Below are 12,437 nucleotides of genomic sequence, written 5' to 3' on the forward strand. Positions count from 1 at the left end.
AAATACCCCCGAAAATAAATCTTTGTCCTAGCTCGATCTTGACAGTCACAATTGGAAAAGCAAAAGAGCTATAGATGATTTGTATAAATTTAAAGAAAAAGAAGTAAACTTTACATATATGATGCTCTCCTCATGCCTTTCTCTTGCATATACAGTATATACAATTCCTCCTCCATGAAAGTCACCCTTGACGCCGCCAAAAATAGACAACTCAATCTTGAAATCCAATGCACCGAAAACTGATTGCAAAGCAGGAGAAACAGGGGCTTATGCGACAGGCGACCAGGGCATGGGGATGAGGATCCTGGACTGCATGGACTGGATCAGAGGCACCGTCTTGTGCACCGTATCGCTCCAGCCCTCAACCGACCAGCTCTTCTCTCGGCGGGCCCTTCGCTCCTCAAGATTGGCAAACTGCCAGAGGTGGTGGACCGTGTTGAGCTCTCCAATCTGGACGAACCAGGCTCCAACGCCTTCCATGACCTCCCTTCGAGCCTTGAGGCCCCTTCTCCAGTGAGTCTCCCACTCCAGCAGGTTGCCGGGGTGGAGAGTATATGATCGAAGCTCAAAGACACCGCCCAGCTCGCGCGGGGGAGTGGTAGGCCAGAAGGAAAACTCTTGCATCAGAGAAATCTTCTTGGAAGTGATCAACTTGCTGAGCTTCTTGTTGAAATCGGCAAAGTCGGGATGGTGGGAGATGGAGTGTCGGGATTCGTGGTAGCCCTCGTACCGCTGGTACTCCCAAATGTGCACTGTGAGTGGGGAAAAGATTAGCAGAGAGTTGCGACGAGGGCAAAGCATGCGTAGGGCCATCCTTACCAAAGGTGTCGCAGTCGCCAACCTCTGTTCGCCAACTTCCGACCAGGTGAACCTTGTTCTCGGGCGTATTGGCCATCTTGGGGTAGAATTCGCCCGTGAGCTTGACATACTCGTCCACCTTGTCCGGCTGGACCTCGTGGAACACAATGGAGTGGACGTATTTGCCTCTAGCCAGGACCTGGCTGAAGCTGGCCTCCATCTGGGCCTCCATCTCTCTGCCTTCCTTAGTGCCATAGATGAGGTTCGTCAGCGGCCCTTGCTTGCGATCAGGCTCGCCACTCTGGGCCGAGGCCGTAGCTCCTGCAGCGGTTTGAGATGAGCTTTGGTTAGGGGTGGCGGGGTCGGGCAAGTTCTGGGATCCAAACGCACGAGCTCCCCGTTCCTTCTGCGCTTCCACCAGCTGCTCTCTGAATGCTCTCTGCTTCTCGTTGAAGGTTTCGACCGCGCCCGCCGTGGGGTTGATGTCGCCCATCGACGGCGTATGCGTCTGCCTCGAGGCTGTTGTGGCCAGAGCGCGCACGCCAGCACGCGGAGCTGCGGCGGCGGCGCGGCGAGACAACCTCTGAGCAAGCATAATGACGTTGTGGACAAGACGCAAGGCGACAAGTTGAAGCTTCAGACAAGGCCAAAGTCAAAGACAAAACCTCTCTAGAGCTGCAGGCCTAGAGCGTTCAGGGCACAGGCTAGAGGATCGAGTCTGTCTTGCTTTGCTGATAAGAAGCGGCAAGGTCTTTGCGACAAGGCAGGGAGTAGAGAGCAGAGAGCAGTTTGAGTGGCGGGAAGCACAAGACAGGCAGCTGTGATGGAGGGCAGGCGTAAGGGCCGATTGGATACTGTGTTAATTTGGCGCGGTTGGAGAGGCAGAGACGAAAGAGCTCCGAGTAGCCAAGAAGAGGCACGTTGCAGCAAGGGAGCTCACCCCGCACTACCAGATGCCCGATGGGGGTCGCTTCGGGTTAATTGGACGGCGGCGATTGGTGCGAGGCTGTTGAGTGTGTGCAGCCGGGCGGACAAATAGATTGAAGAGAAGAGGGGATTGATGCAATTGGGCGAGGCGAGATTCTTGGTTGATGGCTGGTGTTTGTTTGTGATCTTGAGGCTTGAGGCTTGAGGCTTGCAGGAATGAGGAATGAGTGCAGTAACTTGTACAAATCCAAGTCCAAGTCGAAACCTGGGGAAGATGGAGCTCGACGCCGTACCAGCTACAAAGACGCCGTCACTCCGCTTTTCGGTGCGGAGAAGAAAGGCACAAGCAGGATTGGGGGACATGATGTCACACTAGTGGTGCTGTGGAGCCAGGAAAAATAGAGGTTATGTAATCTGAATATCATGTGACATATCATGTGCTTTTGCTGGGAACTATGGTACATCGCAACAGGTACCGGCCGGTCGAATTGAGAATTGAATGCCTTAGGCAGCACATCCTCGTTCGGCTACCGTTGGAATCGCTGCTCCGAAGCCTCTGGTTGGACTAAAGGGAAAAAGGCTCGTTTTGAAGAACTTCACCAGCCAACCTCGTCCACTCCCCCGTTCAACTCAACCCGCCGCCCTCGCACGACCTCCGCAACACCGCCATCATGTCTTGGTTCGGCGTCGTCCCCTTCAAGAAGTTCCCGGCTCCTTTCCGTACGTCCCCCGCGCCGACAATTCCTCTCTGAAATACCGATGTTGGGAAAACTGACAATTCAATCCCGCCCTGCAGTGAAACCTTACTGGCCTTTCTTTGCCGCCGGTATGTGATTTGTTTGGCGAACAATATCCTCGATCGGTTTTGAAAACGGTGGCTGCGTCGACTATGCGCCGGGACATTGCTGGTATCGTGGTTTTGGGCGGGAAAAAACGAAGCGTTGACTAACATGGGAAAAAAACTCCACAGGCCTGGTTATTGCTTATGGCGCCAACTCTGCCCAGAACGCCATGATGGCCTGTATGCGCCCCTCCTCGAACCTCTTCTGCTGGAACCTTTCTTGATGGACTGACACTATTTGCACAGCCGACGAGTGGAAGAACGACCCTCGCAACCCCAACGCCAAGGCGGGCAACAAGGCTCACTAAATCGCATAAAAAGGGGGGAAATGGATTGCGAAGGAAGTTGGAGGAAGGGTTATATACTCGGATGGCTCGAGAGCATGCAGCGCGATAGTCGTCGCTGCACTGTATCATAGACTCGCGTTCAGGGCTGAATAGACCTTTGTGATGAACAAGCAACAAGTGCTATGAGCTGTGACAATTACAGGTATTGTGCTGGAAATTTGTGAAGCTGTGAGAGCATTATTTACCTGCGCCCTTACGTATTGCGAGAGAGAAACGAGTGTTGGGCAGCTTGGAAGCATATGTGAAAGGCCTTGCCTTGATATCAAGGCTACCCTGGGATGTGCTTCAACTTTTCATTCGTACACCAAGCTCATGTGTAAGCTGCAATGCAAGCTAGATTCTCGTATATCAAAATAATAAATACATACCTGGTATATACGGGAAAGACGATAGAGCTCTCCGTCACTCTTTCATCCAAAGCCATACAAACCAATCAATTGCATATCTTTCGCTCCCCCCAAGCTTATCTCGGCTTCCGCTACGGCTACAGAACTTCTAGTTTTTTCCCTCGTCAGCCACGGATTACTAAGTCAACTCCCGACTCAAGATATACAGTCATCCAACTCACATCCTTTTCCGCTCACACACTCCCTTACACCCCTTTAGATGCACTCTTTTTTGTTCAAATCTTGCAAATCTAGACCGCCGTCTTTCTTTCTCACGTTTCGTTCTTCGTATACCCCTCGTACATCAGCATTCACTCCCCGCGCAATGTCTTCAGCGTCTACGCCGATTGGCACGCCTCGGCCTGAACAGCAGGCTCAGAAGAATGGCGCAAAGAAGGAAGTCAAGATATTAATGATTCACGGTATGTACGACCTTATCTCTCTCTCTCTCTCTCTCTCTCTCTCTCAGTAAAGCATACTTTCATCATGCCATCTTCAACCCCGTTATCTCAACAGTCTTGACTCACTCCCATCCCATCTCATCTCATCTCATCTCACATCAACCCCAAAACACTAACACGACACAATAAAAAGGCTACACACAATCCGGCGCCCTCTTCCGCGCAAAAACCCGCGCCCTAGAAAAACTCCTCGCCAAAACCCTCGCCCCAATCTCCCTCCTCCCCGTCCTCCTCTACCCAACCGGCCCCAACCGCCTCCTCCCCTCCGACATCCCCGGCTTCAAGTCGCAGGGTGGCGACGCCCCCTTGTCCGACGACGACCTCCCCGACACCTGGGGCTGGTTCCGCAAAGACGACGCCACCAACTCGTACCGCCTCTTCGACGAGGGCATGGCCGTCGTTGCCGATTCCATTCGCGAGGCCGGCGGCATCGACGGCGTCTGTGGGTTCAGTCAGGGCGGTGCCATGGCAGCCTTTGTTGCTGCCGCGTTGGAGCCTTCGAGGACTGTCTTGGATGGCCCAAAAGGAGACTGGGCTCGGAAGCTGCGAGAGGCGAATGGCAGCCGGCCTGTCAAGTTTGCCATTTCATATTCTGGCTTTTACGCCGGCATTCCTGACCTGGAGTGGCTGTATGAACCCAAGATTAAGACGCCGACGCTTCACTACCTTGGTAGCTTGGACACCGTCGTCGATGAGAGCCGAAGCCAGGGATTGGTTGATCGGTGTGAGGAGCCTCTCGTTGTGGTTCATCCTGGTGGCCATCACGTCCCTGTGTCCAAGGAATGGGTGATGCCCCTGGCTGGATTTATCAAGAACCACGCGAGTGCCGCCGAGTAGAGGGCAAGTTTATAAAGAAGCAGAAGACGACCGAGAAGAGATGGAATCATTGAGCGATAGACACAAAACTAGAACCCTAGACTTATTAGAGTGATTTGTTTGTTTTAGTTTAGCAAGGCGAGCCACGGGGGAAATATAAAGGAAATCGACACAAGCATCGCATAAGCGTTACATAACCTCAGATTTCCTTCCGAGGACTATCTAAGCCGTATCATTACAAGCTGTGAAAATCCCCACCAAAGCCGTGCCCGCAAGTATTCATTGTAATATTGCTCCTTTTCAATGCGCCATGCCGACCCCTGCCTCCCAATCAGCCGTCTATTTAGATCCCGTTGGCTGGATGCGTGCCATCATCTCCTCCTTGGTAATGAGGTGGTCGATCCTCTCCAAGAGCCCCAGCAAGCTCTTCATGTTGTGGCTCCACTCGTTCAGGACATCGTCTGCGTCTCTAGGCTTGGCGAAGCTGACGATTCGTGCCGGCCGGTCGATCTTGGCGTACACAGTCTTGGAGGTGACTAATTCACTAATGTACTTTTCTGTCTCATCCTCCGCAAGGTCAAGGAGCTCGGTGAGGCGGCTCAACTGGATGCGAGTGTAGTACTTGGCAATGACCCGAACGTTGTGCTCGATAACGCGCTTGCGCAAGTCCTCCCACCGCTGGTTGGCCTTTTCATCTGCAGACTGTCCGGGCTGAGCGTCAAAGACGTCGGTGCCGCACAGATGCGGGCCGAACCTCTTGGCGATTTCGGGCCACCGCATCAGCTCGTGGACTGTAAAGAGCCGGAGAAGCTCAGCATCCTCGGAAACCTGAGAGTTTCGGGAGTCTCTGTGTATGCGCTGAAGGAGGTCGTGTTGTTCGTTGTCGTAGGGAGCAAGGATTACAAAGTAGATGATGCGTTGGAGAACCTGTCACGACAAGATATTAGCATCTGAAACAAAAGTGGTATGATAGAATCAAGGCGCAGGCTTACAGGGCGGAGTTTGGCGGCGTCTTCTTCGACAGCCTCGGTATCAAGAACCTGGCGGTAGTTCTTGCATGCGTCCAGGTATTTGTCTTCATGCTTCGCCAGTGTAATCTGCTGCTCATAGTAGCGCAGCTTCAGATCCGTTGTGTCATCCTCCTTTTCCTCTGGGACCTCCTCTCCGCGGGCCTTCTTCTTCTCACGCTCCTTCTGTTCCTTTTCCAGCTGCTCGGCCGTCTTCTTGGGCTTTCGCGCCAAGTACCTTGTGCTGATCTTTCGGCCCAGAATGGCCGCCTGTGTCCAGTCACCACTCTCAATGCAGAGCGCAACTTGGGCCAGGATGAACTCTGTCTTCTCTCGTCGGTCCATGGAGCCAAATGTTTCCACCTGAAGCTCGCACAGAATCTCGGTGGCTGCCTTGACGTCGCCCTGCTGCTTCTTGATGTCGGAGAGGATCTTGGTGACACGAGCGCGCTCGACTTCGACAAAGATTTTTCCTTCAGTGACTGTTCGCAGCGTCTCGATGACGGAGAGCTTCGTCTTTAGATCGGGAGTGTCATCGAGGAATCCGACAACGGTCTGGACCATCTTGGTGATGGCCTGCTTGAGCTGGCTGTGCTTCTTCGACAGGACCAGCGTTTGGTCGTTCATTAAGCTCCAGTCGCCGGCATTTTTGCATAATGTGACAATTGCCACGAGGATTCGGGATGTCGAGGCAAGATCCGAGGCCTATCCAAGTGTCAGGGGAGCTTTTGGAAGCTAGAGCTGGTGTGAGTTGGCTTACTTGGCGGGTTTGCTTCTCAAGAGCGGCGAGCTTCTCGATTGCGCCCTGGAGGTTGGTCTGCTCAAACACGTTAACTCATACAAGCCACAAGTACGTGTCCAGCAAGGAGAATCATACCTTGGCCAGGCTCTCAGCCTCTGGGAGCTGCTGGTCAACCTCCTTGGAGAAGTCCTTCTCGGGCTTGAGGGTTGCCTCGGACATTGTGGCGTGCGGCGTCGACTCGGCGGCTGGAAGGAGATGCTGGAGGAGCGTGTCGTATTCGGGATCTGGGAGTCGCCGGTCGGGAATTGAAGATGCAAATTCGGCTCGATGATGCTTCGCAAACGATTCGAACTCGGGTGGGAGGGTTGGTCTGGTCTGATAGTGATTGGCGAGGCTGCTGTGGGTAACGCAAGAGGCACCTGCCTGACGTCCTCAGCGTATGTAATCCCGGCCTGGGCCAGCCCCCACTCTGGAGCTGTGGGAACAAAGTAACCCCGGACACAATCGATAAGGCAGCATCAGCTCTTGGAAGCTTTGGGAGAGTATGAGAGCAGATGCAGTCATGTACAATCAATCTGCTGGCTGGATGGAGGGTGTTATTATGTAAATGGGTCATCTTTGATTCTTGATTTTTCAAAAAAACGATGCCCATATTTCGGCGCTCGGAGATCCTCAATAAGCTAATTTGGATGCTTATTACTCGGGTTGGTTGAAACAGGTATTTAAACACCTTTGGGACATGGACTTATAAATGTCACTTCCGTGTAAAGACGACGAAACAAAGAAGGATAACAACTGGTATCCAAAGCCGCCAGGATGATGGGCAGGTTCATTTTAATTCATACCCTCTCCGCCTCTACCATTGCATCTATACCTCATTTACGCCTCGAAAACCAATGAAACACCATCGTCACCAGCCGTCACCAATCTCTCTCCAGTTTGTCCTTGCACAAAACCCAAAACACCGCCTCCCTCACCGTCGCCTCTGTGGCCCCTCCACTCCTTTAGCAAGCCAGAGTTTCCTCCTTCGGCGCCGCCAGTAGCGCCGCTGGCTCGCAAGTCCCATCGTCGAACGACACCGTCCATGCCGCAGCTTGTGAGCAGCCATGAGTTGGGCACAAACTCAACCTTGACGACGGAGTGCTCCTCATGAGCACCGACAAGGTTCTTTCGGATAGCAAAGCGACGGGTTGCGTCGAACACGGTGATGGAGCCGTCTACAGAGCCGGCTGCCAGAAGAGTAGTGGGAGGGTTCGTTGATGCAACTGACAGGGCAATCGTCTCGACGCTGTCGGTCTGGCTGTGAAGTGAGGCCAGGATCTGCCCACCAGTGGTTGGGTCGGCGGCAGACTTGCCACCTCGAGCTGACCTCGCTGGCGCGGCAGCTGTAAGACGGGGAAGAGAGACGATCTTGATAGCGCCGCCAGCACCGCCGGTAGCGAGGAATGCGCCCTTGGGGTCAATGGCAATGGAGTATAGACCGCCCTCAACCTCGAATCGCTGATCCTCGGCCGTCAGTGACACAGCTGTCATGCCGTTGTCGTTGGTAAGGCCCTGTGCAGCAGCAAGCCCCCACACATCCCAGACGTATAAGCTGCCGTCTTCGGAAACGGTCGCCAGAAGCTGGCCATCGGGTGTCCATGCTCCAGCTGTGCAAGAAGCAGTGTGCAGGAAATAGGACTGGACGATCTGGAGGGGGTTGGAGGAGTCGGAGGGATCAATTGTGTAGACCCAGACGGAACCGTCGTTGGCGCCGAGGGCGATGGTGTTGGGATTTGAAGGCGAAGGGCAGGGCGCAACCCAGTTGATCTCTTCGACCTCTTGCGCCTCTCCGAGGAGAGTGACCTTGACGCCCGTAGAGGGCTGAACGTCCGTCTTCCAGGCTTTAACCCTGCCATCCAAGCCTGCACTTACAAGGACCTCGCCCTGAGGAAGAGTCCAGGCTAGGGCGTTGATGGAGTCTGTGTGGCCCTGTAGAGAATACAGGCTCTCGAGCTGGGTTGTCTGAGGCTGGGCAGAAGGATCGCTGGCGTAGCTCGCGGGGAGCACAGGGCGCGACTGGGCAGCGGAAGCATCAAAGAGCCAGCCAGCTCCAGGCGCATTGTCGGCTTCACCGGCAGAACCGCCAACGGCGATGAGCGAAGGGTGAACTGGGTGTTGCGCAATGGTGAAGAGAGAGTCTTGGGGCAGGTCGAAGAAGGCAATCGAGTCGTTATGGAGGATGAGTTCCTCGTTGTCGGAGTCCATGGTGAGGTCATCGTCGTCGGCGACCTCTTCTCCCACATCCTCAGCATCGAGGAGGTCGTCGTCAACCTCGTCCTCGGGGCGGTTAGAAGCAGACATTTTTGCGATGCGACGGGTGGACAAGGGTAGAATGGGAGTTTTGAACAGATGCAAAAGGAGAGGACAGCTCGGTCGCCTTTCGACAGAGGGTATAATTAAAGAAAGGAAATTGATGGCGAAGGAAAAACGAGCAGAAGAATCTCGGATTCCGGAAGAAGAATCAGCTGTTTGTTCAGCTGGAACAAGACGTCACTTCTGCTTGATAAGCAAAATCTTCGGGCTTCTTGATGCTGGTAGGATTTTTTTTTTTTTTTTTTTTTTGCCTTTGACCCCTCCCCCGCCATTGGCTTGGAACCCCACCAAATTGTGAGTGCTCGCCTTCGGTGGTCGCTAGTAGCAGCTTTATAGGCTTGTTGCTGTTTTACATGGCAGCTGAAAAGGCCGGTTCTTTGCTTTGATCAAGATGAATAGGGAAGAATAGTGCAAACTCTTGGAATAATATTGCAGTAAATATGAATGCATGTCAATGGATAATGTAGGAGAGCTGCACATGGCATCAGCTAGCGCCAAGAGATCATCTTATGCCCTACAAGTAGCAGATCGGAAAACAGCTGGAGATGATTCATTAAACTTGGTTAACTCCTTGCTTGAAACGCCCAAAACTCCTATATCCCAATTTGATACCCTTCCGTAGAAATTGTTCCCTAGCTGAACCCAAATCTTCAATCCTCAATCACCTCAACCCAGTTCCTCTCAGCCTGTCTCCTCCTCCACCTCTCCTCAGCAGCCTCCCGAAGTATTCGCTCATCCTCCCCAACTTCCGCCGCCTGATCCGCCATCTCCTTGATCTGGTGCTTAACAGCAAGGAGCAGCATCTTATGCCAGCCACTGTGGATCTTGCACCGCTTCCGCTCGCACATGCCCCTGACCTCGTCGCCTTCTCCCAGGGGGTCGTCGACCTTTGATGCTTGGAAGATGGTCTCGCCTTCGGGGGACTTGACAAAGGCAGCAAAGGCGTCTCGCGCACAAATAGAGTCCAGCCTATGGTCGTAGCCGCATATGTCTTCTCCGATTCGGCCGGCGCTGATGGCTGCTCGGCGGCGTTCCTGGACCATTTCGACCAGCGTCATCATCTTTTGGCACAGAAGAGTCTCTTCTGCTAATTTGAATCGAGCGCTTGCCTTTTTGTCCAAATATTCCTTCTCTTCTTCTGTGAGTATCTGAGCGAGACGCTCTTCAGCTGCTGTGAGGGGTGTCAGCAGGGATAGAGATAAAAAAAAAAGCCAGCGAGAAGCCATGGGCATCAATATTTACCTGTTGCATCTCCATTCATCTCAGACGGCTTGCCTGAAAATGGCGCCCTCAAAGTCCACGATCCATCCCCATCGATAGTGGCAAGATCGCTACTTAGCAGTGCCATGAGCTCTTCCTGAGACAGTTCATCGCTCAGCGCAACCTTTGTCCTAGCCTTGGGCAACTTGCTCAGCATGCGCTCCCACCATATCTGAGCATGCTCATCCGAACAGAAGACGCTTGGCGGACTGTGTGTTAGGCGAGCCGCCTTTCGACACGAGCCCAGCGTGCAAGTTTTCTTGTAAATCGTCATCAAGTTGTCTGTCGTGCAGTTTGGACAGATGAACTTTTCAATGAGGCTCTCTCCAACATCCTTGGCGAGGTGCACGCACTCTCCGTGGAACCAATCCTCGCACCTCTCACAGCAAATCATCCAGCGGTGGTCGTCTGGTCCTCTGCAGATGCAGTATGGGCCATTGTCAGACTCGTCATCTTCGTCGGATGCATCCTCGGCCGCGGTGCTGTTAGCCTCACTGCCCACCGTCGATCTGGCGGACTTGAGCTTTTTGGAGTCCCGTACAGACTTTGGGCGTTTTGAAGTCTTTTTGATTGTAGAGGCGGTGCCCTTCTTCTTCTTCGCTGCGGATGTTGAGCCCGCCATCGAGGGTGCCGGATCTGTGGTCTCTGCAGTTTCTGTGGAGGGCAAGGGAGTCGAGGATTTGAAGGCCGGGAGGGCATCGGAGTGAAGTGGAGCGGGCGAGTTCACCGCGCTCTCACTTTTGATTTCCTCGTCAATGACTTCGAATCGCGTCTCCATGATGTAGGGCCCTGTGTCTGCGCCTGTGCTTATCCGCGTCGGATCCATTGTTAAGGCTTTGAGAGTAGGAGCATGAAGGCTTGCAAGTGAAATTGCTCCCAGCCAACAGGCAAATGCGGCGCTACCCCAGCTTCGGCACAATACAGAAAAGATTTAAGACGGCCACACAAGACGATTCATCCCCCTGGTCAGCATACAAGACTCTGGGACAACGAGATATCACAATTACAGCCTTTGAGTTGGTCCTGTCGAGCTGCGTTTGGGGGGCGTTTATACCGAGAGACGGAATTTGTACCTGACTAAGCCTCTCAGTGGCCATTTCACAGGTATGTAGGACTGCTGTAAGGGAGGATTGATGTTCTGTCGGCAGATATCCGGCGATTTGACATGGATCTGGCTAGTGGCGTTAATAAACAGAAAAAGCAATAACTTGCTCACGGCGGCATGGTGGGGCAGCATCTGTCGATATTTGTTTGGCAAGCTTCAACTTGCTTTCAACCAAGATAGCGCAAGAACAAGAACAACAATTGCGGCGCAGAAACCATGTCGCACTCGATCGCATCATCAAGGGCCCTTCAGGGCGCCCTGCGGAATCTCCCCGCGCAGCAATGCCGGCGATGCTTCTCGAGCGGCGCATTCCAGCCGAAGCAGCTCCGGCCGGTCCTCCCACGATCGCCGGTCCAGTCCCGACAGCCGATTACACAGAAGCGGACGAAATACAAGACGATTGAGCAGGCCAAGAGCCGGTATAGCACAGGGGTATGGAAGGACTCTTGAATTTAGCTAGATTCTTTTGATCAGCTTTGTAGAGTCGTGAGCTGTGCTAACTCGTTGGGTAGCCCTTCTCCTTGAAAGCGGCCGTCTTGTTTGTGGCTACATGCGGTGGACTCGTGTGGTACTTTGAGCATGAGAAGGAGCGCATGCAGCGAAAGAGAATAGCAGAGGCCACCAAGGGCGTCGGCCGTCCCAAGGTTGGAGGATCCTTTGAGCTGATGGATCAGAATGGCAAGACATTTACCAGCGCGATGATGAAGGGCAAGCACTCATTGGTAAGCAAGCTTTGGGACCCGGCGATGACTTGTCATGGGGGATAATCTAACTCGGCCAGGTCTATTTCGGATTCACTCGCTGCCCCGACATCTGCCCCGAAGAGCTCGACAAGATGGCCCGCATGCTGGACATCGTCGATGCCAAGATTCCCAACAATGAACTTCTGCCCATCTTTGTGACGTGCGATCCCGCCCGCGACGACCCCCCAGCGCTTAAGAGCTACCTCGCCGAGTTCCACCCCAAGTTTATTGGCTTGACGGGAACATACGATCAGATCAAGGATCTCTGCAAAAAGTATAGGGTGTATTTCAGCACGCCGCGAGATGTGAAGCCCGGCCAGGATTACTTGGTTGACCACAGCATATACTTTTACCTGATGGACCCAGAGGGCGACTTTGTAGAGGCACTGGGGCGACAACACTCGCCGGAACAGGCGGCACAGGTGATTGTTGACCACTTGAAGGACTGGAAGAACAGCCACTGAGCTTGTCTCTGTTGCGGAGGCGAGAAGCGCAATGTAAAACGACTTGTTTGTAACAGTAGTGTACCATTAAGCCATAGAAGGAGGGGTGCCCAAGAAGCAATGAACCACTCAATCTTGATATAGTAAACGCATCGCATTATGCCATGTCCTATTCGTCCTTGTTATTCGTTATCATGTGACAAAGT

At 53.3% G+C, this 12,437-nt stretch overlaps 5 protein-coding genes across 5 annotated transcripts; 2 read left to right on the forward strand and 3 right to left on the reverse strand.

Annotated features, from left to right (window-relative positions):
- Window positions 1-267: 267 nt before the first annotated feature.
- Triagg1_5063 (uncharacterized protein) lies at window positions 268-1,393 on the reverse strand (the record flags this gene model as incomplete). Its single annotated transcript, XM_062899536.1, has 2 exons — window positions 268-752; window positions 820-1,393. 2 exons carry the CDS (start codon window positions 1,391-1,393, stop codon window positions 268-270), a joined length of 1,059 nt encoding a protein of 352 aa, XP_062755888.1.
- Window positions 1,394-3,624: 2,231 nt separating this feature from the next.
- Window positions 3,625-4,597, forward strand: Triagg1_5064 (uncharacterized protein; the record flags this gene model as incomplete). Its single annotated transcript, XM_062899537.1, has 2 exons — window positions 3,625-3,721; window positions 3,894-4,597. 2 exons carry the CDS (start codon window positions 3,625-3,627, stop codon window positions 4,595-4,597), a joined length of 801 nt encoding a protein of 266 aa, XP_062755889.1.
- Window positions 4,598-4,915: 318 nt separating this feature from the next.
- On the reverse strand, window positions 4,916-8,668 carry Triagg1_5065 (uncharacterized protein; the record flags this gene model as incomplete). The annotated part of the gene is made up of 5 exons (XM_062899538.1): window positions 4,916-5,503; window positions 5,569-6,288; window positions 6,344-6,400; window positions 6,461-6,722; window positions 7,209-8,668. The coding sequence occupies 5 exons, from the start codon at window positions 8,666-8,668 to the stop codon at window positions 4,916-4,918; spliced, it is 3,087 nt and encodes a 1,028-aa protein (XP_062755890.1).
- A 662-nt stretch (window positions 8,669-9,330) lies between these two features.
- Window positions 9,331-10,766, reverse strand: Triagg1_5066 (uncharacterized protein; the record flags this gene model as incomplete). Its single annotated transcript, XM_062899539.1, has 2 exons — window positions 9,331-9,851; window positions 9,923-10,766. The coding sequence occupies 2 exons, from the start codon at window positions 10,764-10,766 to the stop codon at window positions 9,331-9,333; spliced, it is 1,365 nt and encodes a 454-aa protein (XP_062755891.1).
- A 495-nt stretch (window positions 10,767-11,261) lies between these two features.
- On the forward strand, window positions 11,262-12,252 carry Triagg1_5067 (uncharacterized protein; the record flags this gene model as incomplete). The annotated part of the gene is made up of 3 exons (XM_062899540.1): window positions 11,262-11,477; window positions 11,558-11,767; window positions 11,827-12,252. The coding sequence occupies 3 exons, from the start codon at window positions 11,262-11,264 to the stop codon at window positions 12,250-12,252; spliced, it is 852 nt and encodes a 283-aa protein (XP_062755892.1).
- Window positions 12,253-12,437: the final 185 nt, after the last annotated feature.

Source organism: Trichoderma aggressivum (assembly GCF_033847375.1).
Source record: "Trichoderma aggressivum f. europaeum strain CBS 100526 chromosome Unknown scaffold_017, whole genome shotgun sequence".
NCBI classification, from domain to species: domain Eukaryota; kingdom Fungi; phylum Ascomycota; class Sordariomycetes; order Hypocreales; family Hypocreaceae; genus Trichoderma; species Trichoderma aggressivum.